General features: G+C 37.3%; 1 protein-coding gene across 1 annotated transcript in view; it reads left to right on the top strand.

Moving 5' to 3' along the window:
- PTPRK (protein tyrosine phosphatase receptor type K) overlaps positions 1-25,515 on the top strand; it is a 572,439-nt gene that overhangs the window by 273,339 nt on the left and 273,585 nt on the right. Inside the window, exon 4 of the mRNA XM_029223468.1 lies at positions 25,018-25,099. Within this exon, the coding sequence (XP_029079301.1) occupies positions 25,018-25,099 (82 nt within the window). The remainder of the gene's footprint in view (positions 1-25,017; positions 25,100-25,515) is intronic.

Below are 25,515 nucleotides of genomic sequence, written 5' to 3'. Positions count from 1 at the left end.
AGATAAATAGGTACTTAGGGATGTAATGTAAAACATAGTAAATATAGTTAACACTGCTGTACATTATATATAAAAGCTTTTAAGAGAGTAAATTCTAGGAGGTCTCATCACAAGGAAAAAATATTTTTTTCTTTTTTTTAATCGATATGGGATGATGGATGTTCACTAAACTTATTGTGGTAATCATTTCATGATTTATTTAACTCAAGCCATTATGCTGTACTTCTTAAACATATACAGTGCTGTATATCAGTTATATCTCAGTAAAACTGGAAGGTTAAAAAATTAAAACAAATACTCCTCTGTTTAAAAAAGAAAAATATATTTACTCAGTCACGCATTTCAAGAGCTGAATGCCTACATGTTGCTGGGCCACAATGTAGGGTGAATAGAGAACGTTTCCAGGTGGCACACAGTTCTGTTGGATGGTATTGCTCTAGACTCTGCATCTCCCTTATGTAGTACCTGTCCTTTAATAACTGTAGACATGTGGCTAGATTATATTGTATTTTAACCATTTTGCTGATTCATAAATTGGGACAAAATGTATCTTATAAAGAAAGTATAATAAAAATAAACCTATGATAAAGACAGCATAGTGTTTTACCTGTTAAAATAACTTAAGGACCAGCTTGGAAAATTAACTGTTATTTGGTTTTTGTAACATTATTTTTCCCCTCTAGAAACATCATCTTCAAATTTCAAATCCATACAACCCATTGAAAAGTCTCTGTGAATATTGATTTCTGCTTTTATATCTTTGATCGTATGAGCCAAAGGATATAAAACAGTGAATCGTCTAATATGTTGAAAAAGAAATTGAAGTTTTGTTTTGAATTTCTAATTTTAAACATTGGGTTTGATATAGAGTAAAAAGGCTGTGACAAGATGGGATTTATATTTGTGCAGGTAAAATAGAAAATGAAGTTCAGAGCTGGATAGAGTAACAGATCAAGTTGGGCATAAAAGAAATTACGGCTAAACAGGTTCAGGATGAAAAATTGATTAGAGACCTCAGCCTGTAACTAACGAGAGAAGTGGAAAAGCTAAGAGATTGCAAATCAGTTTTGTAATTTAGGTTAATATTTTGTTTTTTCAGATTTTAAAGGGGAACTATACCATTAAATGTTAAGCTATTAAAGGAGTGTTTCTTAGGCTCCTTTAGAGTAACTTGTTATGACATCCTATTTTTTTTTTCTGTAAAATCTAATGTATTTGAAATTTCAGTGACAGCATACTTTAATACTGGACTTGAGCTAAAAATGAAGTTTGTTGAAAATAATTTTTTAAAATAGTGGTTATATAAATCTTTAATTGCTTAGGAGATTAATAAACTGCTTTCAGAAATGGACATTACACAAGTATCTCCAAGGAGAGTGTTCCCATCTCCCCAACTCAAATTAGAAAAGCGGTACACTACAGCCCTATGACTAGCTGGCCTCCCTAACTCTCTCACTTCCTTTTTTCCTACCTGAAGACATGTGTATGGAAGGCATACTACATGCCACTTGCTATGCTGGACATTGAGGCTGGCAAAGACAAGGGCCATTTTCTCCATTTCCTAGGCCATACCCATAGTTAATACCATCGTCACCCTTTCCTCGAGTAACTGCAGTGGTCCCCTTAATATTGCTTCTGCTTCTGGCTCTTACTCTCCCACAAAATACTTATCCCCACAGTTGTCACAGTCAGTTTCTTTAGATCATAATTCAGATTAAGTCTCTTCTCTGCTATAAGCCTGTTCTACTACATTTAGAATAAAATCTGATCTCTTTTTTAAAAAATGGATTTTAAAATATATTTTTGAGGAAGCCATGTCATCAAAAATGTAGTTCAGAGAAAATATAATCTATGGGCCTAAAAATGATTTTCTAAATTATGTCAGTAATATATTGATAAATTATAAAAATTCAAATACAGAAGTTGAAAAAATAAAAAAGTGAAACTCCTCCATATTATTTCACCCCTTCCACCCAACACCTCACTTGAGGTAACTACCATTGGTTGGGTCTATATGCTTTAAGACTTTTTTCTATGAAATTACAGTCATGATTTTACCTTCTCAGAGATTTCCCTGATCACACGTCTCATCCTCTGGTCTTTGTCACCATAACATACGTTCACTTATTGTCTTTCTTCTATATTAGAATGTTTTTTATGAAGGCACCAAATTTTTCCATGTTGTTCATCTCTTGTTCATTTTTAGGTGTTAGTAGATAGCTGTATAACATTCAAATGCATATGCTATGCTAAAAGGGTCAGTAGACAATGAAGCCAGTATTTTAATTCCATATTTATCTCCTTTACTTTCCCATTGCCTTGGATTTCTCAATTATCTCTAGTATTAGCATGGGCATTTCAGGAAAAGGGAAAGGAAAATATAAAATCAAGACTTAGCTGGGAATTCCCTGGCGGCCCAGTGGTTAAGATTCCGCACTCTCACTGCCAAGGGCCCAGGTTCAGTCCCTGGTTGGGGAACTAAAATCCCACAAGCTGTGAGGCCAAAAACAAAAAAAACCCCACTAACCTGTTAGCCAATTAAACCATGCATGATTAACTCTGTGGTATCATTGTATGTGTAAAGTATTTTGATCTTTTAAGCATAATCATATGTTATTACCTTGCTTGATTTAACATTATGCAGTGATCTTATTAAAGAAATTTGAAGGTATTTCCCATAACCTTTATCCTTTTACAGAAGAAAATAGGTACAAACAGTATAGATACAGCTAAATTAGTGTCTTTTAAAAATGAATAAAACTATAGTGTAAGTAAAAAGGAAATCATTTTATTTCCTGTAAACTCCTCCTGGTGCATCTCCTCAAAATATCATATTTAAGTAATTCTTAGTGGTCCTAATTCATTTCTGAATAAAAAATCCATTCTGGCTACTTTTCTTTCTGCCAAGCTTTTCACCAGTAAAGTTTAGGTCTATTTACAATTCAGAGAGCCCTCTGATTTTTGAGAGTCCAGAGTTTGAATTAGTTCAGTAAATCGTTGCTTTTTTGGTGACATACAATATAGGGAAAATTAAAGGTGAATTTCATCCCTCTCCTATCTATGAAAACTGGGTTTAACATAGAGTGAAAGGAATAAAAACTTTGTGTTTTATTACATGAACTTCACTTACTGTTTTATAAATCTCAGAGTGAAGGCAACGTTTATGACATTATTTTCAGTCTCATATTAAATTTAAGTAAAGCCTCTAAGATTATTTACTTTAAACACTGGTGTTTTGGCAGTAAAATTTTGGATTAAAAAAAGAAACAAACAAACTACACACACACACGTTTTCCTGGAGATATAATAATACATACTTGCTCTCTTCATAAATATGTATATAAATATAGGGATAAAATCTTCTCACATTGTTGTACATGTGTGCAATAGATATTTCTTGATTGGCTGAGTAATATCCAAGCATATTTAGGTACAATTTTAGATGTTTAGTTCCTTCTGATGAGATTCCAGTCCTTCATTCTAGTTATTGCTGCCAGTGTCCTTTTTTAGGTGCAAATCAATCACATTAGGTACTTCTTTCTTTCTGATGACTATCAAATTACTCACTGCAGACATTTTTTTGATGAATAAATGAATAGCCAATTGTTTAAACTTTATAAAATTAGTATTTTATACAGACATTCATATATTTTAATTTTAGCTGGGTATCTGAAACAGAAAACCCATGAGTCCAACCATGAATTGATTTTCCATGCAAAGAGAAAGATACTGAAACAAGAAGACAGGTTCTTAGAACCAACTCTTCCATTACTAATTGTAGGACCAAGACAAAGACTTCTAGCTCCGTTTCTTTATCTCTAAACCAAGGTAGGTCAGTTTAGATGCATGGTTCTCAGAGTTTAGCCTGCATCAGAATCAACTGGAGAGACTTTGTGGGTGAGGCCTAAGTATTTTGCATTTCTAACAAGTCCCCAGATGTTGTTGATGCTGGACCATTGGCCTGGCCTCTCCAAGGTATTTTTGCAACCTTCAACATATATATGATTTGCTGATATATTAATGTCACTGTGCAGAACCAGGGCAAAGTTTAAGAAGGTTAAATATCTTCTGAAGTCTCTGGAAAAGGCCTTTGAGTTTTAAAAATTTCTGATCTACTTCTAGATTCATTTGAGTGACTCTTTCAGGTCACCTACATCGCTTTAGGTTGGTTTCTATTGTTTATGCTGTTCATTAAAGAACATACTTGGTCATTACAGTGACTGTCACATTCCCCCACCTATAACCAAATCCTGCAAAAAAAATTAAGGCTTTTCCTCCTTTCTCATTCCCTTTTCTCAGTAAAGATAGAGCTTATCTTTCACTATCTATCTTTGAAGGCCAATTTTATTCCATTCCTTTTGTCTGCTGTGGGTAACAAAAATGGTTTATGAACCAATCACATTTTTTATATAGTTTTAGACTTTTGTAATTATACAAAGAGTTCCAATGATTTCTTTCTCATCAGTATTGTTATTTCTAAAATTCCCTGCTTCCGATAACCCATTTTTTATTGATTTCCAGATACCCTGAGGGGTTATGAGTATTCTTCAAAAATAATATTGATTTTATAATATAGAAAGGGATGTCCATTTTCCTTTTTTGATTGAGATTTCAGACTTCAGTACTAGCTAACTTCAGGTCTCTGAGTATTCTAGATAAAAACTTTTTGTCTTAAAATTTTATCAAGAAAGATTCTTAAAGTATGACTGTGTCCTTCACTGATGTATGACACATGATTATTTTATTAACTATGTCACCGAATATTTTAGTTGATATTCTGTAAAGAACTAAATGAAATGTATACTTTTAGTTAATTAAGCTCAGAATTTTTTAATAAAAAAGTCAAGGCAAATATGTGTCTGCACATTTCTGTGTATGCACCCATTTTTCAGCAGTGCTGGGATGTCTAACATTATTGTAGTGCTAGGATTTCTTCTAAAGTTTCCCACTAATAAATTATATAATAGCTAGTTATATCTGTACTATTTAATCCTTAGAGCCAAAGATATCACTGTTCTTGCCCATTTACCTGCAAAATAAAATGGGAAAAAAATTTATGGAGTTATTTATCCCTATGTTCAACTAAGTACACAAATTGGTTACACTAATTAACTTTGTGTAAAAATCTCTCCCTTCCCTATAACCCTAACCTGTTTTTTCAAGAGGGAAAGGTTACTTGTAGTACTTTTGAAATTATTTAATTCTTAAGCCAATATGATGAAAATAAAGAGTTCTTTTTTTTACACGTGTTCTTAACAAAACAATTACTTATTAATACGTTTGCATTTGTGATGTGAGGGCTCAGGTTTAGCATTCAGTTGAACTTTGCCTTGATGTAGTCTGATCTGGTTATACTACCTGTTGAATGGTATTTAATTACCTGGTTCACTTAAAGCCTGTTTTTCTTTATAATATAAATGCATACTACCAACAGATTTTGTATGTTGATAGATTTTTAGTGTGATAATACGTATAGGTTGCTCTGCTCATTTTAATTTTCTTAATTGAGCTCCATGAGTATAGATTAAAGCTCTTGAGAGTCACTTATGTTTGGTGAGAAAAAGACTTACTGTGTTAGTTTGAAAGCATTTTTTTTCAGATATAGTTGTACAAGTGAAATGATCTACTTCTGCTATGTGTGAGATTGGACTGTTGGTGCTAAAATTTAAAAGGTTCTGCCTGTGGATTGCAGGAAGACAAATGGCACATCTCTAGAAGCAAGGAAAAATAGTGCTGAAATTCAGTGTCATGTTGATAGAAATAGCAACCGTAACCAGTCATCTTTTATTTCTGGCTCAGACAACTAACTATAAAATATAACCCAGATGGTGGAGCTATGATAGCAAAGATACAGAAATGACATTTTGCTGATGAATTTGCTACCCTTTGCTTCTCCACCTTCAGTTTTATACCAGATCTTTTATGATGTAAGTTGTTTGCTTATGTATTTAAGGACAGACCCATAGGATGAAAAATGTGATGAATGGCGTTTTTAGATCTTGGATTATTTTAGTTAACTTTTGTTTCATTTCCCTCTTCTAATTGCCTTTTTGACTTTTTCTTCTTATTGCAAATTCATACTCTAACATAAATTAGGCTGTGCCATGAATAGTGGGTCCTACTTCAATTTATTTCTGATACATATTTAAAGGCATTTCGAATATAGTATTATGCTCAGTCTGTCTGCCTGTCTTGGAATTGGGTATTCTAAAGAATGAAGGGAGTTGGACACATTATACTGCGGTCTCTAGTCTCAGCTGGCTTCACCATAGTAGGCCTCCAATTGAGACAAAAAAGGTTTCATGTAAGGGTAGTTTAGTGATGCCGGTGTAGGATTGTTTAAAATGTTTTTTGTCTTAGAGATTAAGAACGGGTAAGGTAGTGGGTGTGTTACTGCCGTACTAAAGAGGTGAGAGAGGAGCTTCAAGATGGCGGAAGAGTAAAAAGTGGAGATCACCTTCCTCCCCACAAATACATCAGAAATACATCTACATGTGGAACAACTCCTACAGAACACCTACTGAACGCTGGCAGAAGACCTCAGACCTCCCAAAAGGCAAGAAACGCCCCCACGTACCTGGATAGGGCAAAAGAAAAAAAAAACAGAGACAAAAGAATAGGGATGGGACCTGCACCTCTGGGAGGGACCTGTGAAGGAGGAAAGGTTTCCACACACTAGGAAGCCCCTTCGCGGGTGGCGGAGGGGGGAAGCTTCGGAGCCACGGAGGAGAGCATAGCAACAGGGGTGCAGAGGGCAAAGCGGAGAGATTCCCGCACAAAGGATCGGTGCTGATCAGCACTCACCAGCCTGAGAGGCTTGTCTGCTCACCGGCCAGGACGGGTTGGGGCTGGGAGCTGAGGCTCGGGCTTCGGAGGTCAGATCCCAGGAAGAGGACTGGGGTTGGCTGCGTGAAACCAGCCTGAAGGGGGCTAGTGCACCACAGCTAGCCATGAGGGAGTCCGGGAAAAAGTCTGGAGCTGCCTAAGAGGCAAAAGACCACTGTTTCGGGGTGCACGAGGAGAAGGGATTCAGAGCCACCACCGAAACGAGCTCCAGAGACGGGCGCGAGCTGCCGCTATCAGCACGGACCCCAGAGATGGGCATGAAACACTAAGGCTTCTGCTGAAGACATCAAGAAGCCTGTGCAAGCACAGGTCACTATCCACACCTCCCTGCCCGGGACGCTGTGCAGCTCGCCACTGCCAGGGTCCTGTGATCCAGGGACAACTTCCCTGGGAGAACACACGGCACGTCTCAGGCTGGTGCAACATCATGCCAGCCTCTGGTGCCGCAGGCTCGCCCTGCACTCCGTACCCCTCCCTCCCCCTGGGCTGAGTGAGCCAGAGCCCCCAAATCAGCTGCTCCTTTAACCCTGTCCTGTCTGAGTGAAGAACAGACGCCCTCAGGTGACCTACATGCAAAGGCAGGGCCAAATGCAAAGCTGAACCCCAAGAGCTGTGCGAACAAAGAAGAGAAAGGGAAATCTCTCCCAGCAGCCTCAGGAGCAGCGGATTAAATCTCCACAATCAACTTGATGAACCCTGCATCTCTGGAATACCTGAATAGACAATGAATCATCCCAAATTGAGGTGGTGGACTTTGGAAGCAATGATATATATATTTCTTTCCTTTTTCTCTTCCTGAGTGTGTGTGTGTATGCTTCTGTGTGTGATTTTGTCTGTATAGCTTTGCTTTTACCTTTTGTCCTAGCGTTCTGTCTGCACTTTTTTTTTTTCCCTTAGTATAAGTTTTAGAACTTGTTATCATTGGTGGATTTCTTTTTGTTTTGGTTGCTCTCTTTTTTTTTTTATTACTTAAAATTTTTGTTTTAATTTTAATAATTATTTTTTATTTTTTACTTTAATAACTTTATTTTAGTTTAGTTTTTCTTTCTTTCTTTTTTTCTCCCTTTTATTCTGAGCTGTGTGGATGAAAGGGTCTTGGTACTCCAGCTGGGTATCAGGCCTGTGCCTCTGAGGTGGGAGAGCCGAGTTCAGGATATTGGCCCACCAGAGACCTCCCTGTTCCACATAATATCAAATGGTGAAAGCTCTCCCAGAAATCTCCATCTCAACGCCAAGACCCAGCTCCACTCAACAACCAGCAAAATACATGCTGTACACCCTATGCCAAACAACTAAAAAGAGAGGAAAACAACCCCACCCATTAGCAGAGAGGCTGCCTAAAATCATAATAGGCCACAGACACCCCAAAACACACCACCGGACACGGACCTGCCCACCAAGAAGACAAGATCTAGCCTCATCCACCAGAACACAGGCAGTAGTCCCCTCCACCATGAAGCCTACACAACCGATTGAACCAACCTTAGACACTGGGGGCAGACAGCAAAAACAACAGGAACTGTGAACCTGCAGCCTTAGAAAAGGAGACCCCAAACACAGTAAGTTAAGCAAAATGTGAAGACAGAGAGTCACACAGCAGATGAAGGAGCAGGGTAAAAACCCACCAGACCAAACAAATGAAGAGGAAATAGGCAGTCTACCTGAAAAAGAATTCAGAATAATGATAGTAAAGATGATCCAAAATCTTGGAAATATAATGGAGAAAATACAAAAAAGTTTAACAAGGATTGAGAAGAATAAAGAGCAAGTGAACAATGATGAACAACACAATAAATGAAATGAAAAATTCTCTAGAAGGAATCAATAGCAGAGTAACTGAGGCAAAAGAATGGATAAATGACTTGTTACATAAAATAGTGGAAATAACTACTGCAGAGCAGAATAAAGAAAAAAGAATGAAAAGAATTGAGGACAGTCTCAGAGACCTCTGGGACAACATTAAACACAAGAACATTCGAACTATAGGGATCCCAGAAGAAGAAGAGAAAAAGAAAGGGACTGAGAAAATATTTGAAGAGATTATAGTTGAAAACTTCCCTAATATGGGAAAGGAAACAGTTAATCAAGTCCAGGAAGCACAGAGAGTCGCATACAGGATAAATACAAGGAGAAACATACCAAGACACATAGTAATCAAACTATCCAAAATTAAATACAAAGAAAAATTATTAAAAGCAGCAAGGGAAAAACAACAAATAACATACAAGGGAATCCCCATAAGGTTAACAGCTGATCTTTCAGCAGAAACTCTGCCATCCAGAAGAGAGTGACAGGGCATATTTAAAGTGATGAAAGGGAAAAAACTACAACCAAGATTACTCTGCCCAGCAAGGATATCATTCAGATTTGATGGAGAAATTAAAACTGTTACAGACAAGCAAAAGCTAAGAGAATTCAGCACCACCAAACCAGCTTTACAACAAATGCAAAAGGAACTTCTCTAGGTAGGTACAACAAGAGAAGGAAAAGACCTACAGTAACAAGCCCAAAACAATTAAGAAAATGGTAATACAAACATACATTTTGATAATTACCTTAAATGTAAACGGATTAAATGTTCCAACCAAAAGACATAGACTGGCTGAATGGATACAAAAACAAGACCCGTATATATGCTGTCTACAAGAGGCCCACTTCAGACCTAGGGACACACGCAGACTGAAAGTGAGGGGATGGAAAAAAATATTGCATGCAAATGGAAATCAAAAGAAAGCTGGAGTAGCTATTCTCATATCAGACAAAATAGACTTTAAAAGAAAGAGTATTACAAGAGACAAAGAAGGACACTACATAATGATCAAGGGGTCAATCCAAGAAAAAGATACAACAATGGGAAATATTTATGTACCCAACATAGGAGCACCTCAATACATAAGGCACATACTAACAGCCATAAAAGGGAAAATCAACAGTAACACAATCATAGTAGGGGACTTTAACACCCCACTTTCACCAATGGACAGATTATCCAAAATGAAAATAAATAAGGAAACACAAGCATTAAATGATACATTAAACAAGATGGACTTAATCGATATTTGTAGGACATTCCATGCAAAAACAACAGAATACACTTTCTTCTCCAGTGCTCATGGAACATTCTCCAGGATAGATCATATATTGGGTCAAAAGTCAAGCCTTGGTAAATTTAAGAAAATTGAAATTGTATCTGGTATCTTTTCTGACCACAATACTATGAGACTAGACATCAACTACAGGAAAAAATCTGTAAAAAATACAAACACATGGAGGATAAACAACACACTACTTAATAACCAAGAGATCGCTCAAGAAATCAAAGAGGAAATCAAAAAATACCTAGAAACAAATGACAATGAAAACACAATGACCCAAAACCTATGGGATGCAGTAAAAGCAGTTCTAAGAAGGAAGTTTATATCAGTACAATCCTACCTTAAGAAACCAGAAACATCTCAAATAAACAACCTAACCTTGCACCTAAAGCAATTAGAAAAAGAAGAACAAAAAAAGCCCCAAAGTTGGCAAAAGGAAAGAAATCATAAAGATCAGATCAGAAATAAATGAAAAAGAAATGAAGGAAACAATAGCAAAGATCAATACAACTAAAAGCTGGTTCTTTGAGCAGGTAAACAAAATTGATAAACCATTAGCCAGACTCATCAAGAAAAAAAGGGAAAAGACTCAAATCAATAGAATTAGAAATGAAAAAGGAGAAATAACCACTGACACTGCAGAAATACAAAGGATCATGAGAGATTACTACGAGCATCTCTATGCTGATAAAACGGACAACCTGGAAGAAATGGACAAATACTTAGAAAAGCACAACCTTCCGAGACTGAACCAGGAAGAAATAGAAATTATAAACAGACCAATCACAAGCACTGAAATTGAAACTGTGATTAAAAACCTTGCAACAAACAAAAGCCCTGGACCAGATGGCTCCACAGGTGAATTCTATCAAACATTTAGAGAAGAGCTAACACCTATCCTTCTCAAACTCTTCCAAAATATAGCAGAGGGAGGAACACTCCCAAACTCTTTCTGTGAGGCCACCATCACCCTGATACCAAAAGCAGACAACAATGTCACAGAGAAAGAAAACTACAGGCCAATATCACTGATGAACATAGTTGCCAAAATCCTCAACAAAATACTAACAAATACAATACAACAGCACATTAAAAGGATCATACACCATCATCAGGTGGGGTATATCCCAGGAATGCAAGGATCCTTCAATATAGGCAAATCAATCAATGTGATACACTGCATTAACAAATTGAAGAATGAAAACCATATGATCATCTCAATAGATGCAGAAAAAGCTTTTGACAAAATTCAACACCGATTTATGATAAAAACCCTCCAGAAAGTAAGCGTAGAGGTAACTTACCTCAACATAATAAAGGCCATATGTGACAAAACCACAACCAACATCATCCCCAGTGGTGAAAAACGTAGACCATTTCCACTTATATCAGGAGCAAGACAAGGTTGCCCACTTTCACCACTATTATTCAACATTGTTTTGAAAGTTTTAGCCACAGCAATCAGAGAAGAAAAAGAAATAAAAGGAATCCAAAACAGAAAAGAAGTAAAGCTGTCACTGTTTGCAGATGACATGATATATACATAGAGAATCCTAAAGATGCCACCAGAAAACTACTAGAGCTAATCAATGAATTTGGTAAAGTTGCAGGATACAAAATTAATGCACAGAAATCTCTTGCATTCCTATACACTAATGATGAAAAATATGAAAGAGAAGTTAAGGAAACACTCCCATTTACCATAGCAACAAAAAGAATAAAATATCTAGGAATAAACCTACCTAAGAAGACAAAAGACCTGTGTGCAGAAAACTATAAGACACTGATGAAAGAAATTAAAGGTGATACAAACAGATGGAGAGATATACCACGTTCTTGGATTGGAAGAATCAACATTGTGAAAATGACTGTACTACCCAAAGCAATCTACAGATTCAATGCAATCCCTATCAAACTACCACTGGCATTTTTCACAGATCTAGAACAAAAAATTTCACAATTTGTATGGAAACACAAAAGACCCCGAATAGCCAAAGCGATCTTGAGAAGGAAAAATGGAGCTGGAGGAATCAGGCTCCCTGACTTCAGACTATACTACAAAGCTAAAGTAATCAAGACAGTATGGTACTGGCACAAAAACAGAAATATAGATCAATGGAACAGGTTAGAAAGCCCAGAGATAAACCCATGCACATATGGTCACCTTATTTTTGATAAAGGCGGCAAGAATATACATTGGAGAAAAGACAGGCTTTTCAATATGTGGTGCTGGGGAAACTGGACAGCTACATGTAAAAGAATGAAATTAGAGCATTCCCTAACACCATATACAAAAATAAACTCAAAATGGATTAAAGACCTGAGTGTAAGGACAGACATTATAAAACTCTTAGAGGAAAACATAAGCAGAACACTCTGTGACATGAATCACAGCAAGATCTTTTTTGACTCACCTCCTAGAGAAATAGAAATAAAAACAAAAATAAACAAATGGCACCTAATGAAACTTAAAAGCTTTTGCACGGCAAAGGAGACCATAAAGAAGAAGGAAAGACACCACTCAGAATGAGAGAAAATATTTACAAATGAAGCAAGTGACAAAGGATTAATTTCCAAAATTTACATGCAGTTCATGCAGCTCAATATCAAAAAAACAAACAACTTAATCCAAAGATGGTCAGAAGACCTTAATAGACATTTTTCCAAAGACGATATACAGATTGCCAACAAACACATGAAAGAATGCTCAACATCATTAATCATTAGAGAAATGCAAATCAAAACTACAATGAGATATTACCTCACACCAGTCAGAATGGCCATGATCAAAAAACCTACAAACAATAAATGCTCGAGAGGGTGTGGAGAAAAGGGAACCCTCTTGCACTGTTGGTGGGAGTCTCCTCTATGGAGAACAGTATGGAGGTTCCTTAAAAAATTAAAAATAGAACTACTATACGACCCAGCAATCCCACTACTGGGCATATACTCTGAGAAAACCATAATTCAAAAAGAGTCATGTACCACAATGTTCATTGAAGCTCTGTTTACAATAGCCAGGACATGGAAGCAACCTAAGTGTCCATCGACAGATGAATTGACAAAGAAGATGTAGCACATATATACAATGGAATATTAGTCAGCCATGGAAAGAAATGAAATTGAGTTATTTGTAGTGAGGTGGATGGACCTATAGTCTGTCATACAGAGTGAAGTAAGTCAGAAAGAGAAAAACAAATACTGTATGCTAACACATATATATATATGGAATCTAGAAAAAAAAAAGGTCATGAAGAACCTAGGGGCAGGATGGGAATAAAGATGCAGACCTACTAGAGAATGGACTTGAGGACACGGGGAGGAGGAAGGGTGAGCTGGCACAAAGTGAGAGAGTGGCATGTACATATATACTATACCAAATGTAAAACTGATAGCTAGAGGGAAGCAGCCACATATCCCAGGGAGATTGGCTTGGTGCTTTGTGACCACCCAGAGGGGTGGGATAGGGCGGTTGGGAGGGAGGGAGATGCAAGAGGGAAGAGACATGGGGATATATGTATATGTATGGCTGATTCAGTTTTTTATAAAGCACCAACTAACACACCATTGTAAAGCAATTTTACTCCAGTAAAGCTGTTTAAAAACATAAATAAATAAATTGGTAAGAGTTTTTTCCTCATGGTCTCCGGCATCATTGTCACCTGAAGCTGCCCTCTTGCCTTATTTCTCAAAGGCTGTGGTCTTAGGGCAGTGCCCATTATATCAGTCACTGGAGAAGGGTAGGAAAGGGAGGAAAGGGTTAACATTTATGGAGAACCTTCCAAATTGTGTATAATCTCTTTTAATCCTCACAATGGCTCCATCAGGTCAGCACAGGGATTTGAGTTGACGTCTGTGACTCGGAGTTGAGGCTCTGCCTGATGCTGGTGTGCTCTTTTCTGTGTTTTGCGTGTGTCTCTGTGTGTGTCTCCATTATCATAAAAAACATATTAAAACCTTTTTTAAATTAATTAATTTATGGCTGTGTTGGGTATTTGCTGCTGCTGCGCACGCGGTTTCTCTAGTTGAGGCGAGCAGGGGCTGCTCATCCTTGTGGTGTGTGGGCTTCTCATTGTGGTGGCTTGTCTTGTGGAGCACGGGCTCTAGGTGTGTTGGCTTCAGTAGTTGTGGCACACGGGCTGAATAGTTGTGGCTCGCGGACTCTGGAGCGTAGGCTCAGTAGTTGTGGCACACGTGCTTAGTAGCTCCGCAGCATGTGGGATCTTCCCAGAGCAGGGCTCGAACCCATGTCCCCTGCATTGGCAAGTGGACTCAACCACTGCGCCACCAGGGAAGTCCCTCAAAACCTTTTTGAGAAAGCAGTATATGCCTTCCTCCTCCCCAAAGGCATCTTAATAATACAGAGAACATGCAAAGAACACAAAAATTCCTCTTGCATTCATTTTGTAAGTATTATTTATTCTTGTTTCAAGTTTTAAGTTTATCTGTTTTCAGAGATGGAGTTTGGGTGTCTCTTAGCCATATAATGGAGTCATGTGTTTTTTATACACATGAATCTACATCAATATCTTCAAATTAAAAGGACCATTGACAATTTTTACAAGTGTGTGTTTAAGGAATGAAAATTAATTTAAATAACTAATGGACTATTAATATGAACGGAAACATTCTGGCTTAAGCTCTAAAAATGATTATTATTAGTTCCTTTATTTAGATCTTTTAGATACTTTTGGTGATTACATTAGAGATAGCCTGGGCTAATTTGAAGCGTAGGAATGTGCTATGCTTGCATATTTGTTTTAGCGTGGAGCTTTCTCAGACAGCCTTCTTTGGGCTTTTATTTTATACAGCCTACTCTGGTGTGAAATCTCTTAGGTTTTATTTTCTCCTTTTGATCTGTGGTCCTGCATTTTTTACTTTTGCCTGGACACTGGCATGTGCTTTCACTGATGTTCTGTTTTTTATCAGGCAAACACAATGCCACTCTGGAAAGGGTTGCAGTTGCTTTTGATGCACGTGCGGTCTTGTTATACCTGCTGTTGTCATCCATGTTAGGTAATGTAGCAGTCCCTCTCATCACTTAGGCAGTTTAAACCTCAGGATATTTTTGTAACATTGACATTTTATTCAAGAATACGTGTCTCCACTATACACAGAATTTGCATTCAAAAATCTACTTAGGTCACTATTATATTAGTATAATTGTGTGTGGAAAGATAGGACTGTGCGTGCATACGTGTGTGTGCTTCTGCTGCATGGTAGGCCTTGTAACTATACAAAAAACCTGTATGTATTCAGGTAACAGTGTAGGTTTTAGAATCTCTGGAACCCTCATTACTCTCTGCAGACTGCACAGTCCTAATGTTAAGTCGTGACAGGACTAGTCCGCCTAAGAAACTGATCATATTTTTTTTTTTTTTTTCGCGGTACGCGGGCCTCTCACTGTTGTAGCCTCTCCCGTTGCGGAGCACAGGCTCCGGACGCGCAGGCTCAGCGGCCATGGCTCTCGGGCCCAGCCGCTCCGCGGCATGTGGGATCTTCCCGGACCGGGGCACGAACCCGTGTCCCCTGCATCGGCAGGCGGACTCTCAACTGCTGCGCCACCAGGGAAGCCCAGAAACTGATCATATTTAATCTCAGGACATCTTAAGGAAAATGACTGATTTTGAGTTTTTACATACCTGTAAGTCATAGAGGTGCTAAGGATAGCTAAAATCTGAAATATGAAAGGGTTTTAGATGAAGAATCAATTTTGGCTGTATTATATGTCTTAACTGCCTTCCATATTTAGTACACATTATAACCAGAATCCTCTAATTACTCTCGCAAGCAGCTTTAAAGCCAAAGAATATACCAGTATTTCTTTTGCTTACGTATTTTTTCTAGGTACCTTTTGCAGTTGCAGGCGTTTATCTTTTTCAGGAGCTAAATAAACAAGTAAGCAAGCAGTAGGCAAGGGCTGTTAACAATGCATTTGTTTCAGAAAGCCCCCAGGCCTTTACTAAAGACATTTTCACGTGTTAGACTCTTAGAAACCAACTATTACATGACTCAATAGGCAAGCCAGCCTGGCATGTAGGGGTCTAACAGGGAGAAGCTCCTTTTCTATAATACTTTCAGCAAATCTTTATTGAGAAAGCAGAACCCCAGACTGACAGTGCCTGTGAGAGAAGCTACAGTGGGTGACAGTGACGGCTAGCTGTACGCTGGACTTTTGGTATCACCAGCCAGTTATGTGTATATTAATTTTTAAGTATGAACAGAAATAGAATATTTTCACACTTGAAAAGAAACTGGATTCTATATTTTGAAGTTTCCACATAGGTATTTGACTTACTCAGTTTAAGATCTTCTGGGGCCTGTAAGCAGAAATTTATTCCTCACAGCATTATTTAACTATTCAAGGGAAGTGATTAATGTTTTCATGATTTCTAAATTAGCTTGGGAAAATTATCTGAAACTTTCTCAAGGGAGAGTCATTTTATTATGTCAACAAAATGTTATGAGTTAGGTAAAAGTGAATTAAATACCTTATCCCATAATTCCCCTGAAAGGAAAACTATTAGCTAGAATTAACTGATGCACGGTTGTTTTCTGTAACATGTTGGAACTCTTTCCGAGCCCCAGTTTTCAACAGGATTCTTGTGGTTCACTGATGCTGGGGGGGATAAACAGGTCACTGCCCTCAATGAGCTTATATTTCAGTAGTAAAGATAAACCTTGAAAATTTATTGAGACAATTAATTATGTTATAATAATCATGCTCTGTTTGTGGCTCTAGACTGAGGACACTTCTTCCCAAACAGTCTCTAAAAGGGCAGATATTAATACCCTGCAACTTAGGATCAGTTTAATGGATGGGAAACACCCTTGCCCCTTTGAATTCTTTCAACCATGCCATTACCCTCATGATTGCCTTCCTCTGGATCCCAAGTCATTTTCTTCTATTCATCCTGAACTTTAGTATTGGTGTCAGACTTGCTTTCTTCACTCCCAAGGCCCACCATTATCCTGATGGCTTTGGTATATTTGTGGAAAGTCCCTAGGTAGTTCCTTCACCTCCTCATCTCCAAAAATCACCTACTTTTTTTTTTTTTTTTTGCTGTACGTGGGCCTCTCACTGTTGTGGCCTCTCCCGTTGCGGAGCACAGGCTCCAGACGCACAGGCTCAGCGGCCATGGCTCACGGGCCCAGCCGCTCCGCTGCACGTGGGATCTTCCCGGACTGGGGCACGAACCCGTGTCCCCTGCATCGGCAGTCAGACTCTCAACCACTGCGCCACCAGGGAAGCCCACCTACCTTTTTTAACCTGCAGCTGTTATAATATCTCACAAGTGTTCTAGCTTTACATGTAAGCATCTCACCTTCTGACCAAAACATAAATTAATCTCTTTCTACTTGATTAATTTCACTGAGATCATCCATCAGCCTCATGGGGAGCATCCGTTGATCAAACCATCTGTCTTTTGCTAATTCATCAATTTACTCATTGTATCAAAATTTGATTTCTTTGTAATCTTTTTTTGGTCACATTTTCTATTTCCATAAACTCCTTGATTCCTTTTTTTCTGTCTAATTTTTATGAACTTAAAATCAAGCAAATTCTATTTTAAATAGAATCACGCTCCATGGTAGATCAGGATCACTAGAAATTCACAGTCACTAACTTCAGATGGGCCCACAATACTCCTGGAGATCCTATCACATTTTTCTTTTCAATTCCTTTTCTCCTCTTCTGTCCATTCTACTCCATTCATTTCTCTCCAAACTCCAACCACTCCTCCTTCCCACTAGCCCATCCCTTGTAGCTGAGAAAACTGAGGCCATACAAGAGAAACTCCCTTATCTACCAATCCTACAAATCCTACTCATATCTTCATTCATCCTCTCCTTCTTTCCTCATGTTATAAAAGAAGTAGAGCCCCTCCTCTGACCTGTGATTTGGATCCCGTGCTATCCTATCTCACATTAACAGTTATTTCTCTCATGTACACTCAAACATTCCCTTCAAATTGAATCATCCTCATCAACTTCAAAACATCTAAGTGTTTTTCGTCCTAAAAATGATAATAAAAAGTTGAACGCTTCTCTTGACCCCATATCTTCTTCCATCCTTGGTTAGATTTCTCCACCGATTCAGGCATACTTCCTGTAGGAGGGTTACAAACATCTCCACTCCTCTGCTCTCTTCATTATTGTCTAATATGGTTTCCATTTCTGTTACTTCATATTGTTCTGTTACTTCATGTTCTGTTACTTCAAGTTCTGTTAATTCATGTTACTTTATTTGGTCACTCAATCACAGTGTTACATAAAAGAAGTGGTTTTGTTCCAGCTTTACTGAGATATAATTGACATATAACATTATGTAAGTTTAAGGTGTACAATGTGCTGATTTGATACAAGTATGTATTGCTGAATGATTACCACTATAGCATTAGCTAACACCACCCTGTCACATAATTACCATTTCTTTTTTGTCATGGGAACATTTAAGATTCACTCTCTTAGCAACTTTCAAGTATGTAATACAGTGGTTTTAAACACAATCACCATGCTATACATTAGATCCGCAGAAATTATTCATCTTATAACCAGAAATTTGTGTCCTCTGGTATGACATCATTTATATGTGGAATCAAAAAAAAAAAAAAAACCCCTCAAAGAAACAGAGGCTAGAATGTTGGTTACTAGGGTCTGGGGTTTGGGAGAAGTGGGGATATGTTCTTTACAGTGTACAAACTTCTAGTTATAAGATATATATGAGGGTATTTTTAATCTCCATCTTACTTAGAGTTTGATCAGCATTTGGTCCTGACATCTCTTCTCCTTCAGATATTCTTTTATTGGCTTTTATGATACCATGTACCTCCATTTCCCTTTTATATCTCTACACACTTTATTTTTTCTCAGTTTCCTCTGTCTTTCTGTAGGCTTATCTTCCTTTATCCTACCAGGGTGAAAAGTATGGCAAAAAGAGAGAAGGTGGCTTGGGATGGATCCTTGAGAATCCAATGTTTAGAGTTTACATGAGATAAAGAGAAGTCAATTATATTTAATGATGCCAACATACTTATGTTCATGTATATTATACATTGTGTGTGTGTATATATCTATGTATAATTTGTTATTGTTGTTGTTCAGCTAGCATCTATTGAATGTCTGCTATGTGCCAGGTAGTAAGAATAAGCTTTGAGGACACAAAGTTGAGTCAAGCACAGCTCTTACTTTGAGGCCTCACATTGACATCAGAGCACTGATATGGATGGACCTGCAGCTTTAGTAATGTTGGTTAAGATGACTATTTTATTCAGGTGACTATTTTATTACAGATGACTGTTTTATTCATTATCCAAATTTGGACCGGAACATATAGAAATAAACCTATTTCTATTCTGTAGGTTTTCATTTTGTTACATTTATTCTTTGAAGGCAAATGTGTAATTTACTTTGAACTTTACATTAACAATATTCAGTGTTTAAAACTTCAAATCACAGAAAACATATTTGAGGAGGTTTATGGGAATGAAATACCAGTTTATTCTAAGGTTTTTAAAATTTTTTTTAATTTTCCAAATTCAGGGCAGGGAGTTAAGTTTTTGAAAAGGGAGGAGGGAATGGGAAGAAATTTCATTTTAGTACATGTGTCCTTTATGGATATTTTCTTCCCATGATAGCAGTGGTGCCCCTTAACCTAGAATGCTTACCGTGTGCCAGGAGCTGTGCTAAATGGTTCACGTGTGTTATCTCATTTAATTCCCCCTTAACCCTGAAGTGGATACTAATAGTTTCTTTTCATAGAAAAGGAAACTTAGATTTAGACTGTACATCAGTTAAAGTTACATAAGTAACTTTACATATGTTTTTCTATAAGTTAAAGTTAATATTTAAAGAATGTGAACTCAACGTATATCTGACTTTGGAGCCTACACTTTTAACACTGTGATATATTGAAAGAAAATTAAGTGCAAGTTTTTATTTCAGATTTTTCTCATGTCCATAATGTCTTGTCTTACAAGGCATTCCATATATCATTTAATCATTTCACATATACCATTCAGTCTTCACAACAAACCAGATTTATGGGCAAGGCCAGTATTGCCCATCTGAGGCTCTGAAGACATGGTTAAATTAGTTGCCTGGGTTACATGTGATAGCAAACCAGCAACCAGAGCCCAGGCTCCTTACTTTGAGTTCAGCTTTCCATTGTATGAGGTACTTCTGCATTAATTCAGTTTGCCAAAAGATAAAGTTGTTCTTGTTCTTTAGGGTTCGCCTCCTCCCCTCCTTTAATTTGACTTGACTTCACTTATTTAGTTAGTAATCCAAGAATGTTGCTAGAGTAGCAAAAATTTGATTAGAATCATCACCTTCAGTATTTCAGGTAACAGAGTGGAGTGGAAACAGCATGAAAAGCAGAGCCCTTTCATTCTGTTCTCAGGCTGGCCTCCTGGATGGGTTCAAGTTGACATCTGGTATGGCTTCCCTTGCTGTCTTCTCCTGGGAAGCCCTAGTTTTCTATTTGACACCGAGCATTAGCTCTGACCTGAGCATTAGCCCAAGCAAGTTTTGCATAATTAAGCTATTGAGATTGGTTTTCCCTGAGTGGACAGAAGAGACTTACAAGGTGAGGGCTCTGTTAAAGTGATAAAGCTGATTAGATACTTAGCAGTAAAGGAATCTGATCTTAGAAATTTCCTCTTGCTCTAGTTAATGAGGCAGAGACAACACTTAGGGAAAATGAGTCACTAAAAAGAGAAACATTTTTTTTTTTCTTTACTAAAGAACCAATTCTTTCACTCCCTTTTAAATCAAGGCCTAAATTTATTGTCCAGAATAAAGCTCAATTTAAATGAACAAATAAGAAACTTTTCCTCAGGGGTTTAGTAAACATGTTTAAACTTACCACCTACCAAGTAAAACAATTCGAGAAAGTAAAACTAAGATAAGCATAGAATTAAAATAATTTAATTAATGCTGACTGTAACAAACCTGAAATAATGAACTGATTAATTATTCAGCTGTGTGGTCTATTCATAAGACTGTATTTTTTCCAAAAATAATTTTCTCATTTTTTCTTTCTATACTTTCCCTTTCCTTGAACTACCATTCGAGCAAGTAAAACTTGTTTTCCTAGAATATACTTATACAAATGTCCTATATTAACAATGTTCATAATCTTACCTTTTGGTTTATATAGCACTTTTACAGATGCTACTGTTTAATCCTCACAAAACTTTATAATGAAAGCTGCATTATCTCCATATTATGGGGTTGGGACTTGGCTCTTACAGGTTATGTGATTTGCTCAAGAATTTGTAAATAGGAGAGTTGTGTGTCAAATACAAATTTTCTCACCCCCAAGAAAGTGGCCTGTACCACAATTGCTCCAAGTTATACATTATTTAAAGCCTCTACTTTTCTCCTCTATTTCTTGCTAAACCTTTGTTCCAATATTTAGAAAGTGACCTGACAGTTGTTATCATATCAAATACCTTCACGTGAAATGCAAATGATATGTATACACACACTCACGTATACACACACTCACACGTACACACACATATATTTCTGTCTTTATAGATTAGCCCTCCTTTCATCATGAAATATTTGTCTTCCCCCAAAAACCTCATTCTCCTACTTCTCAGCTTTAACTTATTCCAGGGAAATTAATAGTCATAAAGGGCAAACTTGAAGTAGAAAAGAACTAACACAGGAGGTAGCTTATGATGGGAGTGATTGGAGGGGAGGCGAACCATCCACCCAGCCTGCTGTGTCCCGTTGTCATTGGCTTTGGGGTGGATGTAGATATGGTATGAGAATGGGAAGGATGTAATGCTGATTGATGATACTGCTGTTTAGTCAATAGAATATCTAATTAGTTTGCTATTTAAAATAACACTTTAAAAATTTAACGTATTAGACTTTTAAAGGAAATTTAAAGTCTATTTAAATTAAATGTTCTACTGTGTTTGTTTCTTGATCTTGAGAGGAAGTGTAGTGAAGTTGATGGAAGATTAGATCCTGGAGGTTGACTTGGGTCCATCCCTGACTCTACGACTTGTTAGCTGTTAGACTTTGGTGCAGTCACTTAACTTTCTTTAAATTGAGGATAAAAATAATAACTACCTCATATAATTGTAGTGAAGATGTAATGAATTTGTGTGTGTGCAGAGAGAGAGAGAGAGAGAGAAAGAGAGAGGAGGGAAACAGCAGCAGATGTGAGCATGAATGAGCATGCTCAGTTAGAACAGTCTCTTGAGTATAGTAAGAGCTCAGTAAAAACAATCAAACTTATCCCCCTCCACTGTAGTAAAACTGTGTCAGAAGTTACCAGAGAACCCTTAATGGCTAACTTTAATTGATACTTTTTTAGTTTTCCTTGACCTCTCTCCTACAGTTCATCATGTTTTTTGCTATAGTCTGCATCTATTTTATTCAGACTCTTAAATTTCTAGTTTGTTGTTCTATTTTTACACAGTTACAGCAAGCTTCATTGTTTTCACTTTCTCCCATAGAGGCCCTAAATTTGTGCTGAGCTAGAACCACAGCCTGTTTCCAGAATTGGCAAATAGTCCCATGGGAAAGAAGATCCTGGGATCACACTCGAGAGATCCTGTCCTCCTAAAATTTGTGCTCATCTAGATGCCATTGTTTATGCAGATATCTGATGTTTTAAAATTATGGTCATTGTAATTTATCTGGCCTTTTCTAATCCTTTTGGTGGGAGTGTTGACCTGCCTGACTGGGGGGAGTGCCTTCCTCCACCCTTCTGTCTGAATCGTACTTTGTTGGCCTTACTTCTGCTTTTTATCTTCTATGCCGTCTTACTCACCAATCTCTGTAACTTTCAAATCTATAGCTTACTCACTGCCATGATGATGACTTCCAAATCTATAGCTTTATTTTAAACCCATCTCTTCTCTTTGAGATATATCTGTCTAGTTATCTCCTAAGCATTTACCCCATGTGTATCCTAGGCTAATGGAATCTGAAATGTACTTAGTTATCTTCTCCCTCAAATTTGTATCTTTTTCTGTATCACGTGTTCTGGCTAGGGATCCTGATAGTGTTGGGTCATGGGGTAGACTGCCCCAAAATGTGCCTCAACGGTATACTGATTATTTTCAATTAGTTTCTTAAGAAATGGCCAGTGCAAGAGGGACACTCTGACCCTTCTTTCTGTCTTTCTGAAAACAGGAAATAAATCTCTCATGTGAAAGGTGTACCCCCTGCATCTGGAGGTAGAAGAACACCATTATCACCCTTATCTCTTAGCAGAGATAGAGAATGCAGAGCTGAAAAGTCTGTGTAAACAAACCTTGCTACTTCACTAATTTACTACCCCAGGTCCAAACTCTGTTTAGGTTCTTCACTAATTGAACACCCAAAACTATTTCCTGTCAATTCCTCACAAATTTATTGTTTCTTTGTCTAAAAAGCATAAAAGCTACCTGCTTCAACCACTTCTTAGGTGCCATTTCTATGAGACCTGTGGGAAGTTTCCTCCTTCTTGACAACAGACAATAGCATTATCTACCTAAGGGCCCAGGCCAGGAATGAGAATTTTCCTATTATTTCTAAACAACTAATGAATCAATAATTTCTATTTTGTCTGTTTCCTTAGTATTATTTCTTTTATCTCTCCTTTTTCTTCTCATCTTTCTATGTTCACTGTTACTAGCATATTATTTGTCTGTTTCTAGTCTTACCTTCTTTGGGGCCGTCCTCCACCTTTTAGCCAAATATATTTATTTTTATTTTTTAAATTTATTTATTTATTCATTTATTTTTGGCTGCGTTGGGTCTTCGTTGCTGCACGGGCTCTCTCCAGTTGCGGCAAGTGGGGGCCACTCTTCATTGCAGTGCGCGGGCTTCTCATTGCGGTGGCTTCTCTTGTTGCGGAGCACAGGCTCTAGGCGCACGGGCTTCAGTAGTTGTGGCACGTGGGCTCAGTAGTTGTGGCTCGCGCGCTCTAGAGCGCAGGCTCAGTAGTTGTGGCTCACAAGCTTAGTTGCTCCATGGCATGTGGGATCTTCCCAGACCAGGGATCGAACCCATGTCCCCTGCATTGGCAGGCAGATTCTTAACCACTGCGCCACCAGGGAAGTCCTGAGCCAAATATATTTGTAATACACCAATTTGATTATATTTTATTCCTACTTTAAATATCAGTTTCCAATATGTTTCCTAAAACGTTTTGCAAAACAGTCCAAAGATACATGTCTCTCCATGAATAAAGGAGCCCATAGTCAAATAAAATGTTGAAATGTGGCATGCTTAATCCGTTTTCTCTTGAAGAGTCACAGCACACATTACTAAGGGAAAGTCTTTACGAAGTTCTGTGATTGACTGTAACAACAAAATTCTAAAACAGCTTATATCTGAACATTGATTTTTTAAAATATATTTATTAAAATATTTATTAATAATATATATATTTTTAATTGATTAACCATTGAAAGGATATACTCCTGACTTCACTCCCATGGTATTCAAAGTCTTCCATGCCTACTTCTCTAATTTCATCTCTTCCCTCTTGAGTCTTTGTAGCTATACAGATTACATTCATTTGGTTTCCCAAACACAGAGTTCTGTTCTATTCCATTGTATATGGTTCCTTTTGCCTGGAGTAACACTAATCTATCTGATGACCTCTGTCTTTGAAAATTCAGCTATTTAAAAGCTTAGATCAGTTGATGTCTTCGCTGGTTAGCATACTGCTTGTCACATTTGTAGGTGCTCAATATATGTTAAATAAATAACAAAAATGGAAAAAGTCAATAAGGGAAAATTTAGAGATATGAGATTTGCTATATCTGCCTATTCATTCTGCCTGTATATTGCCCATTCAGGAAATCTACAACACTTAATAATAGTTGCTTAAGAAATTTAGTGAGAACTGCTTGACCTCAATAATTTAATTGCTCTTCAAAAAAATGTTGTTTACCTGTACAAGGTTTAGGAAATTACTCACATTATAAGATGAAATTTTAATTCTTATTGGATGAAAATTAAATTTTAATTTTCATAAGTGTGTTATAGCTATTTTTCTTTCACTGTGAAAATTCCTTAAAAATGATTGTTGTAAGTGTTTTCTATTTCTTCCTGACAGGTAATATTTGAAGCTGAAGTCTCAGGAGGAAGAAGTGGTTATATTGCCATTGATGACATCCAAGTCCTGAGTTATCCTTGTGGTAGGTTGTGATTAAGAACTGTATTTTTCTATATCCTTTCAACACTTGTCTTATATTGGTAGTGACTACTGATTATCACTTGGTCATTGCTCTCTCTTTTGTTGTTGTTATTCCTAGCCTTTTGTTCAGTTTTAAAACAACACTGAAATATTTCTAGAGTTTTTGAATCAAATATTTTTCAGACTTGTACTACACGTGTTAAAGGATTCTTTTAATTAATTACTGTTCAAAAGAAAACCACAGTCCCAAAATGGCGTCACTCATGCTAAAAGTTCATGATACAAAACCTAGATTTATACCTGATCCAACTGCAGTTTCAGTTTCTTCCAGAAATGTTATCTTAATTGACCAGTCTGGATTTCATGGTCAAGCACCAGTAGGATAACCTGTCCTGTGATCCCTCTCCATCTCCCAGA

This window comes from Monodon monoceros, unplaced genomic scaffold, assembly GCF_005190385.1.
Source record: "Monodon monoceros isolate NGI ecotype Baffin Bay Population unplaced genomic scaffold, NGI_Narwhal_1 Super_Scaffold_15, whole genome shotgun sequence".
Taxonomy (NCBI): Eukaryota; Metazoa; Chordata; class Mammalia; order Artiodactyla; family Monodontidae; genus Monodon; species Monodon monoceros.
Note: the sequence above shows the minus strand (reverse complement) of the source record. Positions and strands in the feature narration are given on the sequence as shown.